We start from the raw sequence: 20,341 nt of genomic DNA on the forward strand, positions 1-20,341 counted from the left end.
TCTCACGTTCTCTCTCTTCTTCCCCTCTATCTTTTTCACTCCTGTTTTTCTTAATCCCTCGCTCTCCTTTACTCCCTAAATGTTTCTTTCTTTCTCTCGCTCTCTTCTCCCCTCTTTCTCTCCCTCCATCTTCCTCTCGCTTTCAAAAGATTGACCCAGATATTGGTGCTGTATCCTCCATTCCCCCTCTGGTGATGAGTGTGTGTTTCATCTGGACACATCCTTTAAGGCCTTGTTTGATCCTCAATGGTGGTTCCTGTATTAGACATATCATTTCTGGGATCTGTTGGTTGGGCCTGATGGCTCAGAACAACAGTTTACAACAACTCTAGACCTGGGTGGCCAGGTCCAGAGTTGGACCTGGCCACCCAAATGGACTCCTAGCCCCCGGCTAACTAAGTAAACACTCCTGTCGGTCTGATTGCAATTGGCTAGAATTAAGCAATGTGGTCAATTGTGTGATATTCTTAAGCCTAATCAAATCCTGCTTCGTAAACCATGTACATCCCTTGTCAAACTCATTCCAACGAGGGGCTGAGTGTCTGTGGGTTTTTGCTCCTCCCATGTACTTGATTGATGAAAATAAGGTCACTAATTAGTAAGGAACTCCCCTCACCTTGTCTGGCTTAATTAAAAGGAACAAAACTAAACCTGCAGACACTAGGCCCTCCATGGAATGAGTTTGACACCTGTGAGGTACAGGTTAATGATTCTGGTATGTTGGTTGTTCTAGCTCCTCAGCAGCAGCAGGAGGGGACTGCATGAGTACACAGCATAGAGTAAATGTTAAACTTGAGAGGAGGCGAGTGTCCAGAGGGGTGAGCCATGCCCCGGAATGTGGCGATGACTCTTCAACGCCTCGCCATGGCAACTGTCTACAGAGGGGAGGGGGGGAGAACAAGATGGGGTGTGATATCTGATCTGCCTCCACCTCCAAACGCTCTTTTTCACACACACACATACACACATAACCTATATCTGTTTAGTTTCCCCCTATCCACAGTTATATTCTGTCAATACTATACACACAGAATACTTGCGCACACACACCTCCAGTAGTGTCATACTCTAGGAGTTGGTTGGAGCATGCTTTGTCCTTGTAAGGCTGTGTGTGTTCTCCAGGGCGACCGTCCCTCTGTGTCAACTTCCTCTGTGTCCTCACCCATCACTGTCACAGCACTCAGGAGGACCTGGCTCATAGAAATGAAATCAATCAAACAAACACAACCCATGGATGTGAAAATTGATTGGATTTCAGTCACATGGCCATTTGGTTCAATATCTCCCTCCCATAATCCATATACATCTTCACTGATTATTATCTTGCAGTTATTTAACCTCTGCCACTACGGCTGCTGGTGTGCTTCTAAGGCTGTTTATAGATCCGTTCATACGGCTGTCATAACCTGTTATGTATGCTCTATGAATGCTCACAGCCTGCGGGAAGCTACGTTGAAGCCCTTTAGTTATTCTGTCTGTTGTATCATTCTAGAGGGGACTGAAACCTGACCCTTTCTAACCACCAATATGCTTCTAATCACTAAGTAGCCCTGACCCCTGACCTCTAACCCTTAATGGGGCGGCAGGGTAGCCTAGTGGTTAGAGCATTGGACTAGTAACCGAAAGGTTGCAAGTTCAAATCCCTGAGCTGACAAGGTACAAAATCTGTCGTTCTGCCCCTGAACAGGCAGTTAACCCACTGTTCCTAGGCCGTCATTGAAAATAAGAATTTGTTCTTACCTGACTTGCCTAGTAAAATAAAGGTAAAGTTTTTTTTTTTCAATAACTGACTGCATCACCCTGTTTGTCCATCCATGCTGGCACAGCCATCTTTCTGAGTGACTAACATTGTAATGCCTATTAGCTCTGCTCATGTTGATTTAGCACAGCCATACAGACACTATAATAAACACAGGACGGAGCCACAGAGACTTCTGCCAACGCGGAGCAGACTTTATTAGCCTTCAATCAGCCTACATTAAGACCCTGCCTGCGGTCATATAATCTAGGGATTCCAAAACTCGGCCCTGGGGCCTCCCAGCTTGATGAGTTGGTTATTTGAATCAGCTGTGTAGTGCTATGTCAAAAAGCTAAACGTGCACCCAGGGAGGGCCCCAGAACCGAGTTTGGGTAACCCTGATCTAGTCCATTGTTATGCATGCTAGCCCCATGGGGCTATTTAGGTCAGGTCCCCTCGCATTGCCATACAGCTGCTGGCATTGCATCTCATAGATGCTCAGGATGGCTCAGTGAAGAATGGCCGAATATTGAATTAACCCCATACCCATACATCCTACACACACAGCATTGCCTCTGTGGTCGTATTCCATTCCACTGTCATAGATACCTTGGCTTCTCTCCTTTCCTCAACAACCACTCATCTGATGCTGTGACAGACGAGAGCCTAAAGGCTGCATCTCAATAGCCTAAAGTGGCTTCCTCTCGTCTCCTCTGCTCTCCCTCGTGTTCTGGTCTGAAAACACAGGGTGATTGAAAGCAATATGGTGGATGGATGCCTACCAGGAATGTGCTTTCAATAATTCAGTGCTGCAATCTAATGGCTGTTTTTGTTAACCTAAAGGGTAAAGAACTTCCATCAGGATATATATATAACTCATGTAATCTCTTTCTCCCTCCCTCTTTGTCCCATTCTCTCTCTCTCTCTATCCCTCGATTTCTCTCTGGTTACGGCAGTCTCTTTCTCTCTGTTAAAACAGCTGAGTCTAAGCTTTATGTTCCTTAGGTCAGTGAACAGATCAGATGTCTCCAGACAATAAGACGCCCTCAGTCCTGCCTCTGTTACACACACAGCTACTCTGCCTGACTCAATCCCCCCACCATTTGTAGAACTACTCTGCCTAGCTTAAGGAACAATGAGGGAGGACAAAGTTCTTTCCAACCTCATCAGTCTCCTGTTTCACCACATACATGCATTAGGAATGCCTATCCTGGAGAATCTTATAGTCTAGCGCTGCCATTGTGAAGAGGGATTTAGGATGTTAGTATTGACGATGGGTTTCAGGCTCCTTATTTAAATAAACTTGTGTTATCCAGAGGGACTTAACATAAGTCAAATTAATGGTTAATATGCCCAGCTAATTGTACATTTTAGAACTTTGTCCTTTAGAATACAGTACTGTACTGTAGGCTGTGTGTCTTTTAAAAATCAATCAGTTATCAAAATCAACTAGTCTGTGACACAAACGAGGCTAAAGAAGATTCCTACCGGTGTAGGAAATGACTTCTGGACTGGCTTCATTCAGGTCAAAAGCCTTTGTCTCTTCCTCTCCCAGACTGAGAATCCAATACAGTCCATGTTGAATCAACTTTTCTGTTCTTTCTTTCCTTCTTCTCTTCCTTCACTTTTCCCATAGGGCAAAGGTCGGGGTAGAATGTAAATATTCTCATCTCCATGGTTACAATTGGGCACTTTAGAGCTCTGTGACCTTTTGGTTGATCTTTTTCTTTGCCTGTCAGAGTTTGGAAAACATATGTAGCAATTAGAATCACTCTATTCTAGCTATAATCGTCTACCATTCTAGAAGATCATAGGTATTATATTTCTGTTGTCTGCAGTGGAGATGTGACCTGTTACCTTGACAATAGCCTTGAAATGAACAGCACTGATCTGGAATCAGTTGTTTGGGCTGGAGAGTGACTGAAGCATAGCGATCCTATTAAATTACTAGAGGCTATGTCATAAAAGTTTCAGAATGAGGTTAAAACTGCAGCCATATTGGTCAGGGAGAAAAACAAACCAGTCCAATTGGATTGAATGGCAGTAGAGGCATAATCCTGATTTGATTTATGCAGGAAAATAAAAGTAAGGCATGTGATATCTACCATTCCAGTGTTTTACTTGCTATATTGTATTCACTTTGCCACCTTGGCCTTTTTTTGCCTTTACCTCCCTTTACCGCTTGTTTATACTGTATTATTGACTGTATGTTTGTTTTACTCCATGTGTAACTCTGTCGTTGTATGTGTCGAACTGCTTTGCTTTATCTTGGCCAGGTCGCAATTGTAAATGACAACTTATTCTCAACTTGCCTACCTGGTTAAATAAAGGTGAAATAAAAAATATCAAATTGTGTAATAGAATTGTCAACCTAGAATATTGTTATTTAATTAGAATGTATTTTATAGGGGTTTTATACACATTGTGTATAAATAGCCTCTAAAATATCTAAACAGGTGTGTTTTTTTGGAAAGCTGTGAGTTCTATTATATGATGCAATATCAGTAAGTCCTATCATCAACAGACAGTGTATGGCTGTGGATTGACTGCATTGTTTGAATGGAATGTTGGCATATTGGCAGTTAATTTTAAGTATTTACGGAACCATTCCTCTAAAATTGTCTGGCTAGCTAATAAACATTCCGTACAGATACATTATTCAAATTAATTATTTTACACTATCACAGCACTGGAAAACCATGGCTGACCTTTGGACCATCATAAGAAGGTTGATGTACATTCTAGTGTTCTATTTCTATGGACTGGAGCACCTTTAACAACTGGCTCACTATTCTTCACCTTAAAGACAGATCTCTATCAATTCCACAGACCTTTAGCTTCCTTAACCGAATAACCGTGTTAAGTTAAAAATAGTATCTTCCTGTTTGTGGTTTGTGCTTCCTGTCTGCTCCATTCAGTGTTATCATTTCATAGTGATTTACCAGTATATGCATACAGTGACATTCAAGGTTTGACATCTGCATTTTATAGTGTTAGAAATGCAACATTGCCACCTAGTGTCTAGACACATCAGACCTTCATTACATAGCAACCCTAACCCTGGTTATGAGTAAATCTGCAATTTAGAATAGAATGTTGCAAAATCACCATCTGACAATCACCAAGACTGATGAGAAAACTGTAAGATAAAGCAAATAGAATGCTTGACGGACAGAAAGCTCAAAGAAAGATTTCCAAAGAGATCATCAGGGTTTTATTTGTCAATGCATTTGCAGATTATAATGCCCTTGGGTGCAATGTAAAGCCTGTCTTCACAGAGTACAACTGTAGCAATTGAGAGCGAAGAGCCAGAGAGGGATTTGATTGAACCAGCGACCCTGCTGGTAGCCCACGGGACTCTGCCTCCAGCGCAATAAAGGTCCAGGCCACTTGGCAGAGGACACACAACAAAATTGGCTCATACTTTGTAGCTGCTACTAATATCGAAGCAAAGGTGCATTATTTTGATGAGGTAAACTCACACACACATCAATTCCGTGAATGACAGTTTGATCAAATTCAGTTTTTTGCATGGATCTCTGCGATGTACACACACAGCTCCAGGGAAAATTGTTGTCTTGGTCAAAGCCAGCAATGATCAGGGTCTGTGCTATCGGGATCCATGGAACGGCCCTACCCCATTGAAGTTTACATTTTAAATGGTTAAGTTAAGGGATAACGGACGTCTCAAGGATCCCGGCTAGCAGGGAGGAAAAGTACCAAATTGTCATACTTGAGTAAAAGTAAAGATAGCATAATTAATAGAAAATGACTCAAGTGAAAGTGAACGTCACCCAGTATCTGGTTATAGGTATATGGCAGGTAGGGGTAGCCTAGTGGTTAAGAGTGTTAGACCAGTAACTGAAAGGTTACTGGTTTGAATCCCTGAGATGAGTAGGTGTAAAATCTGCTGGTAAACCCTTGAGCAAGGCACTTAACTGTTATATCTCTGAATACGAGCTTCTGCTATAACGTAAAATAAACGTAGCCTACTTAAGTACAGTGGTGGAAAAAGTAGTCGATTGTCAAACTTCAGTAAAAGCTATACTTCAAAGTATGTTTTAATTAAGTAGCCTTCTTTATACCACGAGCAGTGATTTAAGGGATGAGAAATGCAATATTCATGGTGTCTTTGCAGAAAATGACTGCCATATCCCTGGTCCACATCAGGGTAACGGGCAGCCTAATAAGATATTTACTAATTACATGCCTGTCACTCAGGGAGTGAGTGCTTCTGGGGGTTTCATAGGTGACAGTCCAGACATGTGGACAGTATCCAGTCAGTCTGTTATTCAGACAATCCTGAGCCAACTAGGTGAAACATCTGTTGATGTGCCCTTGAGCATGGCACTTAACCCTAATTGCTCCTATAAATCGTTCTGAATAAGAGCGTCGGCTAAATGACAAACGTAATTAAAAGGCTGTTTGGTTTATAGATTAAGCCCTTTGAGGGAATGAAGGTGTTCCACGGGAACTATTAACTAATAGAGCAACAACATGGGCTGGTTTGTCATCGCTGGCTGCAGGTAGGGCTATTATGAAAAATCAAGTAGGATGTAATGTGCAGGGCTAACTGAAAAATTATGTAGCCTACCCCTGAAAGCGTTTTAATTTCATGCATCTTTGGAACTATCGATTGCCAAAGGTGTTGCACCCCTGGAGTGTGCACATGACCTCCAGAACACAAACACACTTCCAAGTCATATAGACGTATAAGGAAGTGCTTGCAGAACTTTATCAAATCAACGTTAAGTCAAGTAGACCGTTTAGAATATGTTATAGCGGGTGCAGCGAAATGCTTATGTTAGTTCCTAACCTTGCAGTAAATTATCTAACGAGTACACACGTAAAAGGAATCAAGAAATGTCGGAATGAGTTGCTGGCTAGCGCGCACATTCATTACATAATGCAACATTTTTAGTTTCAAAACCATCAGTAGAGTTGAAAATGCAATGGAAACCTATTTAAACTAGTTTTTTTTATTTATTCCGTAAATGGGACTTTAACTGCGAAAGTTACTTGCGTGCACGTCAAGCACAGAATTTACATAAACTAGTAAATTGGATGGGAACATTGATGGGGAAATGCCAATTGGTTGGAAAGCGACTAATAAGTCCGTCGCCAATTATGCGAAAACTTGAGGCTAGAGCGTGCATCTACGCCATAGGCAGGGTGGGGGGCGTGTTCATAGAAATGGCACTATGCTGTCAAACCAAATGTGGAATTCAACCTGTGAAAAAAAATTACACCTAATCTACCTGCCTAGGAAGGAGCGTGATTGATGCCGCGAGTCCGGTGTTGGAGAGATTAGTCAGAGAAGGGCTGCTGGAAATGGTAAGTACAAGCAATGTCATAATTATATTATGGAGTCAGACTGTAGAACAATCCTAAAAACAGTGGTGCGTTTGTCACGTGGAAAGTGACAGGTTCTAGGTCTTAGTTGAGCAGGCAGCGTGAAGTTAGAAGCAGACAAAAGTGACTAACAATTATTTTGTAAGGCATGCTTTATCAGTTTCAGCACATTCTCAGTTTAGACATTCTCAGTACTGGCGCATTCTCAGTTTAGACATTCTCAGTACTGGCGCATTCTCGATTTGGTTTCACAATTCAGTTATGTTAATTTCGATGGCGTTAGTTACTTTGAAATCAAACGCAAACAAAAAGGGGCACAGCAAGCCCATCAGTCAGGTGTCCATCTAGATTTAGTCAGTGTAGCAAACCTCGCAACACAGTCTCCATTTGTACTCTCACCAAACATATCAGCCTGTCGTAATACGCTTTCAGCGAACAACGATTAACCATGCCTCGGGATAGCGTCACTTCCTGTGGGCAGCTGCCTGGAAAAAGAGTTTTAAATACTATCATTTAGCTCATGACCAGGCAATTAACCAATAGAAAATGCTATTCAGGTTAAACATGCCAATAAGTCACAGGTGACATTCTCACTCACTTAAAATGAGCTTTTCCTTGCACTTGATAGTGAAACTCTGCAAAAGTACATGTTCAATAATAGGTTTTACACACTGGTTAGAAAAGGCAAATATTTCACACACAAATTGCACTCAAAGATAAACTCCCTGAAACTCTAACTATACAACAAAGTCCCCATGGAAAAATAGACTCCAATATCTGCTAGCAACTCTACCACATGGTGTCCTGAGGCAGCCAGGGCTCCCATAGTGGTGTTGACCTGTCCTATTGCTGGCACATTGCCCTCAGATCACTAGACCACACACCTCCAACCAGTTCCTTAGAGCAATTTAGCCTTCACCCACAAGGCACCTTAACATACCCCAGGCCAGTTAGTGTCTCTCGGACCAGAAGGGGAGAGACTGGCTTCCTCACCTGCGCTCAGAACCACCCATGGGAGAGACTGCAAAACCTATGAGGGCACAAAGAAACACTAGACCATGAACCTAAAATGGTCCCTGCTCCACAACTGCCCACTCAGTGGCTCAGACTCAGCTGATGCTACACCAAATGTCACAAGGTGGAAAGTGACACATTCACCTGAAAAATGAGTTGAAACCTGTTCGTTCACCTTAAACCTGTTAGTCTAGTGACCACTTTTGAATTGTGCGCTAGTGCACCTCACTTTGCGCATGGAATTTCCACCGTTCTAATGGAGTTTTCCAGTGTCTAGGGACCTTGGTGCGCTTCAATCATGCATTAGGTTACTCTCCAGTTTTTAGAGAAACCTTATGAATACTGTATCATAATGTTGGAGTCACCAGATAAAGCAAGAGAGAAAGATGAGCCTTATTGACACTTGTGCAAAGTTTGGATAAGAAATGATTGTTCAAACATTTCGTTAACTTATTAATCTTTACTGTCTGTCACTTATGGTTATCCTGCAAGTAAATATGGTAAGGCAAGGTTTTCAATCAGTTTCAGCAAATTCTCAGTTCCGGCACGTTCTCAATTTGGTTTCACTATAGAACCCCACAGTGGAGGTGTCATAATACCCATAGGACATTTTTAGGAACACTTAAAATAAGGCCTGTGTTTCGTTGGAAAAACGATTGGAACCATTTCCTTGTTTGACCGCTAGGTTTTATGGGTATTATGACTCGTACTGTGGTACTCTATTCAGTTAAATTGTATATGGAAATGAACATTTTCTCATTAACTTTTCTTTAAAAACCATGCTACTTAAAATCAGAATCATCCAAACCAAACAAAAAGGGGCACAGGAAGCGACGCAGCCCAGCAAACAGGTGTCCATCTTCAGCGCTAAGACAGGTCAAATTTGTGCTGCAATTAACTAAGGGCGTGTTCCTCTGTCCAGGCGTTGCTGACGCATACCAGATCTTACAACGCCTGGACAGGTATTTTATGTATCAGCTAACCACATCATATGTTATAGCAATCTGTCAGTCGATCACATGGCACGCAACCATTGGTTGGTGGATGCAATGCCTGAGCAGGGGAACACAACCATGTGGTTAACTGATACTTTAAAAAAATCTATTCAAGCATTATAAGATCTGGCATGCGTCAGCAACGCCTGGGCAGAGGAACGCGCCCTTACCATGTGCTTTCTCCAATCGTATCAGCCTGCCATAATAAGCTTTCAGCAAACAGTGATCCAACATGCCTCTGTACTGGATCACTTCCTGTGGGCGGCTGCACATAGGGCTTGTTAAACATTGCAGGTGACTGCCTACTGACTGATCGATACAAATAATTACTCATAAATAACTACTTCATATTATTTGTAGATCAGTCAGTCCCAATTTATCCATGATACAGTGGCTTGTGAAAGTATTCACCCCCCTCTTGGCAATTTATTGTTTTTTAGGGTTTGTATCTTTTGATTTACACAACATGCATACCACTATGAAGATGCTAAATATTTTGTGGTGAAACAAACAAGAAATAGGACAAAAAAACAGAGAACTTGAGCGTGCATAACTATTCACTCCCCAAAGTCAATACTTTGTAGAGCCACCTTTTGCAGCAATTACAGATGCAAGTCTCTTGGGGTTTGTCTCTATAAGCTTGACACATCTAGCAACTGGGATTTTGCCCATTCTTCAAGGCAAAACTGCTCCATCTCCATCAAGTTGGATGGGTTCCGCTGGTGTTCAGCAATCTAAGTCATACCACAGATTCTCAATTGGATTGAGGTCTGGGCTTTGACTAGGCCATTCCAAGACATTTAAATGTTTCCCCTTAAACCACTTGAGTGTTGCTTGAGCAGTATGCTTAGGGTCATTGTCCTGCTGGAAGGTGATCCTCCATCCCAGTCTCAAATTTCTGGAAGACTGAAACAGGTTTCCCCTCAAGAATTTCCTTGTATTTAGCACCATCCTTCAATTCTGACCAGTTTCCCAGTCCCTGCCCATGAAAAACATCCCTACAGCATGATGCTGCCACCACCATGCTTCACTGTGGGGATGGTGTTCTCAGGGTGTTGAGTTTGCACGAGACAAAGTGTTTTCCTTGATGGCCAAAATGTGAAATTGTAGTCTCATCTGACCAGAGTACCTTCCTCCATATGTTTGCAGAGTTTCTCACAGTTCTTTTGGCAAACACCAAACGTGTTTGCTTATTTTTCTGAAAGCAATGGCTTTTTTCTGGACACTCTTCCATAAAGCCCAGTTCTGTGGAGTGTATGGCTTGAAGTGGTCCTATGGACATATACTCCAATCTCCGCTGTGGTGCTTTGTAGCTCTTTCAGGGTTATCTTTGGTCTCTTTGTTGCCTCTGATTAATGTCCTCCTTGCCTGGTCTGTGAATTTGTGGGTGGCCCTCTGTTGGCAGGTTTGTTGTGGTGCCATATTCTTAACATTTTTTAATAATGGATTTACTGGTGCTACGTGGGATGTTCAAGGTTTAGAGGACCTGAGCCCTAGGACCATGCCTCAGGACTACCTGACATGATGACTCCTTGCTGTCCCCAGTCCACCTGGCCGTGCTGCTGCTCCAGTTTCAACTGTTCTGCCTTATTATTATTGGACCATGCTGGTCATTTATGAACACTTGAACATCTTGGCCATGTTCTGTTATAATCTCCACCCGGCACAGCCAGAAGAGGACTGGCCACCCCACATAGCCTGGTTCCTCTCTAGGTTTCTTCCTAGGTTTTGGCCTTTCTAGGGAGTTTTTCCTAGCCACCGTGCTTCTACACCTGCATTGCTTGCTGTTTGGGGTTTTAGGCTGGGTTTCTGTACAGCACTTTGAGATATCAGCTGATGTACGAAGGGCTATATAAATACATTTTATTTTATTTGATTCAAAGTTTTGAATATTTTTTTATAACCCAACCCTGATCTGTACTTCTCCACAACTCTGTCCCTGACCTGTTTGGAGAGCACCTTGGTCTTCATGGTGCCGCTTGCTTTTAGTGGTTTTGCACACTCTGGGGCCTTTCAGGTGTATATATATATATATACTGAGATCATGTGACACTTAGGTTGCACACAGGTGGACTTTATTTAACTAATTATGTGACTTCTGAAGGTAATTGGTTGCACCAGATCTTATGTCGGGGCTTCATAGTAAAGGGGGTGAATACATAAACACGCACCACTTTCCGTTTTGTATTTTTTTTAGAATTCTTTGAAACATGTTATTTTTTTCACTTCACCAATTTGCACTGTTTTGTGTCTGTCCATTACATGAAATCCAAATAAAAATCCATTTAAATTACAGGTTGTAATGCAACAAAATAGGAAAAACGCCCAGGGGGATGAATACTTTTGCAAGGCACTGTACATTAAGGTTTTGATCTTCTCGAACACAGCCAAAGGTGTCGTTCACCTGCTCAGACGTTGCATGCATCAACCAATCACGTCATCCACTGTCCAACTGACAGATTGCCATAACATATGTGGTTAGCTGATACGTAAAATACTTATCTGGCAGGCGTCAACTACGTCTGGGCAGAGGAACGCGTCCATAAACAAGGGGGTTTAATTATACACTGAGAGAAAATATATAAACGCAGCATGCACCAATTTCAATGATTGTACGGAGTTACTGCTCAAAAAATAAAGGGAACACTAAAATAACACATCCTAGATCTGAATGAATGAAATATTCTTATTAAATACTTTTTTCTTTACATAGTTGAATGTGCTGACAACAAAATCACACACAAATTATCAATGGAAATCAAATTTATCAACCCATGGAGGTCTGGATTTGGAGTCACACTCAAAATTAAAATGGAAAACAACACTACAGGCTGATCCAACTTTGATGTAATGTCCTTAAAACAAGTCAAAATGAGGCTCAGTAGTGTATGTGGCCTCCACGTGCCTGTATGACCTCCCTACAACGCCTGGGCATGCTCCTGATGAGGTGGCGGATGGTCTCCTGAGGGATCTCCTCCCAGACCTGGACTAAAGCATCCGCCAACTCCTGGACAGTCTGTGGTGCTTTCACTCTAGTGGTAGCATGAGATGGAGTCTACAACCCACACAAGTGGTGGATGGAGCAAGACATAATGTCCCAGATGTGCTCAATTGGATTCAGGTCTGGGGAACGGGCGGGCCAGTCCATAGCATCAATGCCTTCCTCTTGCAGGAACTGCTGACACACTCCAGCCACATGAGGTCTAGCATTGTCTTGCATTAGGAGGAACCCAGGGCCAACCGCACCAGCATATGGTCTCACAAGGGGTCTGAGGATCTCATCTCGGTACCTAATGGCAGTCAGGCTACCTCTGGCGCATGGAGGGCTGAGGGCTGTGCGGCACCCCCAAAGAAATGCCACCCCACACCATGACTGACCCACTGCCAAACCGGTCATGCTGGAGGATGTTGCAGGCAGCAGAACGTTCTCCACGGCGTCTCCAGACTCTGTCACATGTGCTCAGTGTGAACCTGCTTTCATCTGTGAAGAGCACAGGGCGCCAGTGGCGAATTTACCAATCTTGGTGTTCTCTGGCAAATGCCAAACGTCCTGCACGGTGTTGGGCTGTAAGCACAACCCCCACCTGTGGACCTCGGGCCCTCATACCACCCTCATGGAGTCTGTTTCTGACCGTTTGAGCAGACACATGCACATTTGTGGCCTGCTGGAGGTCATTTTGCATGGCTCTGGCAGTGCTCCTCCTGCTCCTCCTTGCACAAAGGCGGAGGTAGCGGTCCTGCTGCTGGGTTGTTGCCCTCCTACGGCCTCCACCACGTCTCCTGATGTACTGGCCTTTCTCCTGGTAGCGCCTCCATGCTCTGGACACTACGCTGACAGACACAGCAAACCTTCTTGCCACAGCTCGCATTGATGTGCCATCCTGGATGAGCTGCACTACCTGAGCCACTTGTGTGGGTTGTAGACTCCGTCTCATGCTACCACTAGAGTGAAAGCACCGCCAGCATTCAAAAGTGACCAAAACATCAGCCAGGAAGCATAGGAACTGAGAAGTGGTCTGTGGTTACCACCTGCAGAACCACTCCTTTATTGGGGGTGTCTTGCTAATTGCCTATAATTTGCACCTGTTGTCTGTTCCATTTGCACAACAGCATGTGAAATTTATTGTCAATCAGTGTTGCTTCCTAAGTGGACAGTTTGATTTCACAGAAGTGTGATTCACTTGGAGTTACATTGTGTTTAGGTATTCCCTTTATTTTTTTGAGCAGTGTATAAGGAAATCAGTCAATTTAAATAAATTAATTGGGCCCTAATCTATGGATTTCACATGACTGTGAATACAGATATACATCTGTTTGTCACAGATGCCTTAAACAGTAGGGACGTTTCTTCAGAAAACCAGTCAGTATCTGGAATGACCACTATTTGCCTCATGCACCGTGACACATCTCCTTCGCATAGAGTTGATCAGGCTGTTGATTATGGCCAGTGGAATGTTGTCCCTCTCCTCTTCAATGGCTGTTCGAAGTTGCAGGATATTGGTGGGAACTGGAACACGCATCCCAAACATGCTCAATGGGTGACATGTCTGGTGAGTCTGCAGGTCATGGAAGAACAGGGACATTTTCAGCTTCCAGGAATTGTATACAGATCCTTGCGACATGGCTGCGCATTATAATGCTGAAAAATGGCATTGTTTGAATGGCACGACAATGGCCCTCAGGATCTCGTCGCCGTATCTCTGTGGATTCAAATTGCCATCGATAACATGCAATTGTGTTCGTTGTCCGTAGCTTATGCCTGCCCATACCATAACCCCACTCTGTTCACAACGTTGACATCAGCAAACCACTCGCCCATCACGACTCCATACACGCTATCTGCCCGGTACAGTTGAAACTGGGATTCATCCATGAAGAGCACACTTTTCCAGCAGCGATCAACGGTGAGCATTTGCACACTGAAGTCCAGTACAACGCTGAACTGCGGTCAGGTCAAGACCCTGGTGAGGACAACGAGCACGTAGATGAGCTTCCCTGAGACGATTTCTGACAGTGTTTGCAGAACCTACAGTTTCATCAGCTGTCTGGCTGGTCTCAGACAATCCCGCAGGTGAAGAAGCCTGATGTGGAGGTCCTGGCTGGCGTGGTTACACGTGGTCTGCGGTTGTGCGGCCGGTTGGAAATACTACCAAATTCTCTAATACAATGTTGGAGGCGGCTTATGGTAGAAAAATATACATTAAATTATCTGGCAACAGCTCTGGTGGTCATTCCTACATTGAGACATGAGAGGCATTGTGTTGTGTGACAAAACTGCACATTTTATAGTGGTCTTTTATTGTCCCCCGGCACAAGGTGCACCTGTGTAATGATCATGCTGTTTAATCAGATTCTTGATATGCCACACCTGTCAGATAGATGGATTATTTTGGCAAAGGAAAAATGCTCTCTAACATGGATGTAAACAAATTTGTGCACATTTGAGAGAAATAAGCTTTTGTGCGTATGGAACATTTCTGGGTTCTTTTATTTCAGCTCATGAAACATGGGACCAACACTTTACATGTTACGTTTATATTTTTGTTCAGTGTATAAAATGTGTATCACGGGACCAGGCAATTAACCAATAGAAATGCTACTTAGGTTAAACATGCCAATAAGTCACACCTGTGTCATTCTCACCCATTTAATGAGTGCTTCCTCACACTTGATAGTGAAAAACACTGCAAAAGCACACGTGCAATAATAGGTTTCACACACTGGTTAGAAAAAGCTAATATTTCACATAAATTTGCACTCAAAAAGATAAACTCCCAGAAACTCTAACTATACATCAAAGTCCTCTTGAAGATAAAAGCCTCCGATACCTGCTAGCATCTCTCCCACATGGTGTCCTGAGGCAGCCAATGAGTTCCAGTGTCTAGGGGACTTGGGGCGCTTCTAATCAAAAGTGTTGGGGAAGCTTCTCTGACAATATAGTTTACCAAGCTAACAATTACTTCATACTCAAAGAAGTTAAGCTATACTAAAGAGACCCTTAAGAAAAATATAGTTTTCTTAACTAAAGTTGCTTTGAAAAAGTAGTTCACTACATCCAAACTACTTTGAAAAATTCTCATATGTATATCTGAAACATCGTAGACTACAAATTGAAAGAACATTTCATTCTGGAGTCCGATGTTTGCAGAATGTGTAATTTAGCCTATTGTTAGGTTCTAAATAAACAGAGTAATAAACCCACGGATGCTTAATAAAGCTCAAACCAAGTTTATTCACCCACTGGTTCATACAGCTGCATAAGACAAAGACATGGTTCCACCAGTGGTAGTATATAAACCCCAATTTGGGTGACGTCCTCCTTCTCTCTAAACATGACATCTTTATTGCTAGGCAGGAAATTAAGTGATGTGGCCATAAACTGTTCCTTCTCCCTTAATATGACCTGGTCTGACCTCGGCCCCCTTCCTCACTAAACCACATCTCTCCATCCTTATCAGTGCCTGCCACATGTGATTGCCCTTCCTTTACGCAATACATTTCAAGCTTAATTGCCTCCACCATATACATTCCTCCTACAGATGACCATTAACTTCCTGTGTAGACCCTAGACTATAGCACTCAATATTCCAATAGGATACCTGATAATTAACACTATTCCAAGTTTGAGTCAGAACCCAGAATCCATCACTATTAAACACATAAACTATGTTTCAAGGTAGAATTAGGCAGGTCTGATTCAGAAAAAGGAAATTCTTGCCTACTTCACTCATTAAAAAGTAGTGTAGTTTCAGTAGTTAGCTACACCGTTACATGGCACAAAAGTAATTAACTATTGAAAACCCTACCGACATTTGAATTAAGTTCAACAACTACATTTTGCAGGAGGGTAGTGGTAAACTACATTTACTATATAGTAATTTAAATTACTATATAGTAAATGTAGTTAAATTACTGGTAGAACTACGTGTAGTTCACTACTCCTCAACACTGCTAATCAATCATATATTCTGTCTATCTATAATTCTGGAATCACCCGATAAAGCCAGAGAGAAAGATGAACCTTAATGACACTTTTGGAATGTTTGGATCAGAATTAGTGATTGTTCAAAAATGTCCTTAACTTATTCATCGTTACTGTCTGTCAAGTCTTTCGCTTGGGGTTATCCTCCAATTGAATGTGGTGTGGTAGCCCTGTGAGGCTTTGCCTGGACACATTTAGAATGAATGTCAGTAACAGACACATCCCTATGTCCATAGCCCTGCGAGGCTTTGACTGTCCCACAAACACACCAGAGCTATTGGTTGTGGAAGGAGCACACATTTGGGCGTACAATAACTCAGACACTTCCATCTCTTTGTGACATCTCTTCAAAATAACCCAGATGAACAAACGACACCCTATGGAACTATTTGACATAAATCTGAGTCAAACCTGACGACCACAAATATGTACACCCATCTGACACAAGAAGATCCAGCTACTGCATGTTAAAATTGGATGACTGTTTACACAGCTATAAAGCGTGAGGGTGGGACTGGTAGGGGTAAGTATGCATGCACCCATTGAACTGTGCAAAACTCATACAAGACTCGTACGACTATACTGTTAGCTATGTGTTATAGATCAGTGGTTCCCAAATGCCTTTTTCACCGTCACCCTTTTATAGCTTTTGAGTTTTTTTAGTGGCCAACCAAGTCAGCGAAACCAATGTTCCTTGCCAGGACCCAGCCACGACTTAATTAAAAGACTTTTGCCACAACTCACAACCAGTTTATCTTTACCTGCTATTTCTTTGGTTTTTCCAACCCTGATCTGTTGTGTGTTTTTATGCTCTATTGTAGGAGCATCGATACAGATGAGCTGCTACCTCAAACCTACAGTATTCCCCGTCAACCCTTAGGGTGTCTTGCTGTGGCAATACCTCACCAAGACCTGAACTGGACCAGACTCGCCTGCAGCATCCAAGCATTGTGTCTGAGAATCTCTCATAATCAACTGAAAGACTGGAACTTAAATTGAAAGGGTACTGATCACTAAAGCAACCATATCACAATATCACTAGCAACCATATCACGTAACTCCTCAATAACTGTCTTTAGAAGTATTATCCAAGATGACTCCCACCACCATGGAGGCAGCGGACATCGTTGTTGTGGTGCTGTACTTCATCCTGGTCCTTGCCATTGGCTTCTTCGCCATGATGAAAGCCAATCGGAGCACTGTGAGCGGTTACTTCCTGGCCGGCCGATCAATGAACTGGGCTATGATTGGTGCCTCTCTGTTCGTCAGCAACATTGGCAGTGAGCATTTCATTGGCCTTGCAGGGTCCGGGGCGGCTAGCGGGTTTGGAGTCGCCGCATGGGAGTTCAATGCCCTCCTGCTCCTCCAGCTCCTGGGCTGGGTTTTCATCCCTGTTTATATCCACTCTGGGGTCTACACAATGCCTGAGTACCTGGCCAAGCGCTTCGGCGGCCGACGGCTCAAGGTCTACTTCGCTGCTCTCTCTCTGCTGCTCTACATCTTCACCAAGCTCTCTGTGGACCTGTACTCCGGAGCGCTCTTCATCCAGGAGTCATTGGGCTGGAACCTCTATCTGTCCATCATCCTCCTCATCACCGTGACCGCGCTGCTGACCGTCACAGGGGGCCTGGTTGCAGTCATCTACACCGACACCCTCCAGGCATTCCTGATGATTGGCGGCGCGCTATGCCTAACCGCCATTAGCCTGGTAAAAGTGGGTGGCCTGGAAGGGGTGCGGACCAAGTACATGGAAGCCAGACCGAACATCACAGCGATATTAGCATCCTCCAACTTCACCTACATCCCCTCCTGCCACGTGGAGCCCAAGCCCGACTCCCTGCACATCCTAAGGGGCCCGCTGGACAAGGACCTCCCCTGGCCGGGCTTCCTCCTTGGCCAGACCCCGGCCTCCATCTGGTACTGGTGTGCCGACCAGGTCATCGTCCAGCGGGTGCTAGCCGCACGGAGCATCTCCCACGCTAAAGGCTCCACACTGATGGCCGGCTTCCTCAAGATCCTGCCCATGTTCATCATCGTCATTCCCGGGATGATCTCCCGCATCCTGTTTGCAGATGAGCTGGCGTGTATCAGCCCAGAACACTGCATGGAGGTGTGTGGATCCAGGGCCGGGTGCTCTAACATCGCCTACCCCCGCCTGGTGATGTCTGTCATGCCGGTGGGTCTGCGTGGCCTGATGATGGCGGTGATGATCGCAGCGCTCATGAGCGACCTGGACTCCATCTTCAACTCCGCCAGCACTATCTTCACCTTGGACATTTACAAAATGGCACGGGAGCGGGCGTCGTCGAGGGAGCTGATGGTGGTGGGACGTGTGTTTGTGGTGTTCATGGTGGTTATCAGCATCGCCTGGGTTCCTGTCATCATCGAGATGCAGGGAGGCCAGATGTTCTACTACATCCAGGAAGTGTCTGACTACCTGACCCCGCCCATTGCTGCCCTATTCCTGCTGGGCGTCCTATGGCGGCGCTGCAACGAGACTGGTGCGTTCTGGGGTGGCATAGTGGGGTTCGGGTTGGGCGCCACGAGACTGGTGCTTGCGTTCGTCTACAGAGAGCCCCACTGCGATGAACCGGACGAGCGGCCATCTTTTGTCAAGGACGTCCATTTCATGTACGTGGCAGCCGGGCTGTTCTGGATCTCAGGCCTGGTGACTGTGGTGGTTAGCCTCTGCACCCCTCCACCGAGCATAGAGCAGGTCCGCACCACTACCTTCTGGGGGCTACGCCAAAGAAACACAACCTTAAACATAGAGAGAGACGAGGAGGAGATGAGCAAGCTGAACCCCCAAACTCAGACCCATGTCAATGGGAACGGCTGCATGGACAAGGAGACGACCAAAGACCTCCATAATGGTGTCAATGGGGTGGAGGCTTTATCCTATATGGAGGCTCCATCTAATCTCCAAAATGGCGGCCACCCGACCTTTTCAAGCACCGGAATGGCAGTAGACCAAGAAAAGCCTTGGGTGGTCTGCTGTGGAGGAGTAGGAGGGGAGAAGGGGAGGTGTGTGAGGGTTCTAGAGTGGTTCTGTGGGTTTAAGGAGGAACCGGCTAAGACCCGGCCCAGATCAGCCGAGGAGGAAGAGAGGCTTTTGCAGGAGATGCTCCAGGAGACCCCCAGAACCAGACTCATCCTCAACATGGGCCTGGTGCTGGTCTGCTCTGTGGGGGTGTTCCTCTTCATCTACTTCTCTCTGTAGGAGGGGATCTCAACCTGTGACATACACAATATAGTTTATATGTAATATGTCTGTCTACATGTGACATCTAAAGAAGTGTTTCTTAACTTGTGTTTCCTACGCCACCCCAAAAGTTCAAGCCCAGTGAATCAGGTGTGCTTCAGCTGGCCTAGAACAAAAATGTCCAACCTTGGTGGTACTCCAACATGGACTCAGGGGTAGATGTAACATAGGAAACGTAAATCTAGTATGTAATGTTACATTTCGTATGGTACAGTGCCTTAAAGTATTCACACCGCTTGACTTTTTCAAAATGTTGTTACAAAGTGGGATTAAAATAGATGTAATTGTCATTTTTTTTGTCAACGATTTACACTACATACTCATGTCAAAGTGGAAAAAAATTCACAAGTTAAATGGAAGATGAAACACTAATATATTTTCATTAGATAAGTATTCAACCCCCTGAGTCAATACACGTTAGAATTACCTTTGGAAGCAATTATAGCTTTCTGGGTAAGTCTCGAAGATCTTTGCAAACCTGGATTGTATAATATTTGCCCATTCTTTTAAAAATTATTCAAGCTCTGTCAAATTGGTTGTTGATCATTGCTAAACAGCCATTTTAAAGTCGATTTTAAGTCAAAACTGTAACTAGGGCACTCAAACATTCAATATCGTCTTGGTAGGTAACTCCAGTGTATATTTGGCCTTGCGTTTTAGGCTATTGTCCTGCTGAAAGGTGGATTTGTCTCTGTGTCTGTTGGAAAGCAGACAACCAGGTTTTCCTTTAGGACTATGCCTGTGCTTAGCTCTATTCCCTTTCTTTTAATCCCAAATAAAACTCCCAAGTCCTTGCTGATGACAAACACATTTATTCATTCATTTAGCAGACAATTTTATCACACCATAGTGCTATCAGACTTCTGATACCAACGCAGGGTGAAGGAGGGGCCACAAAATGTGAACCGCTAGGAAAAATGGTATAGAAAAGTATTTTCTATTTTGACAATCCAAATTACAGTATTTTGAAAATACAAAATACATTGGATTGTAGTTCA

General features: G+C 43.9%; 1 protein-coding gene across 1 annotated transcript; it reads left to right on the forward strand.

Annotated features, from left to right (window-relative positions):
* The first annotated feature begins 6,704 nt into the window (after nt 1–6,704).
* Nucleotides 6,705–19,633, forward strand: LOC112253670 (sodium/myo-inositol cotransporter). Its single transcript, XM_024425608.2, has 3 exons — nt 6,705–7,072; nt 16,903–17,084; nt 17,161–19,633. Exon 3 carries the CDS (start codon nt 17,175–17,177, stop codon nt 19,299–19,301), a length of 2,127 nt encoding a protein of 708 aa, XP_024281376.1. The 5' UTR covers nt 6,705–7,072; nt 16,903–17,084; nt 17,161–17,174; the 3' UTR covers nt 19,302–19,633.
* Nucleotides 19,634–20,341: the final 708 nt, after the last annotated feature.

Source organism: Oncorhynchus tshawytscha, linkage group LG07, assembly GCF_018296145.1.
Source record: "Oncorhynchus tshawytscha isolate Ot180627B linkage group LG07, Otsh_v2.0, whole genome shotgun sequence".
Taxonomy (NCBI): Eukaryota; Metazoa; Chordata; class Actinopteri; order Salmoniformes; family Salmonidae; genus Oncorhynchus; species Oncorhynchus tshawytscha.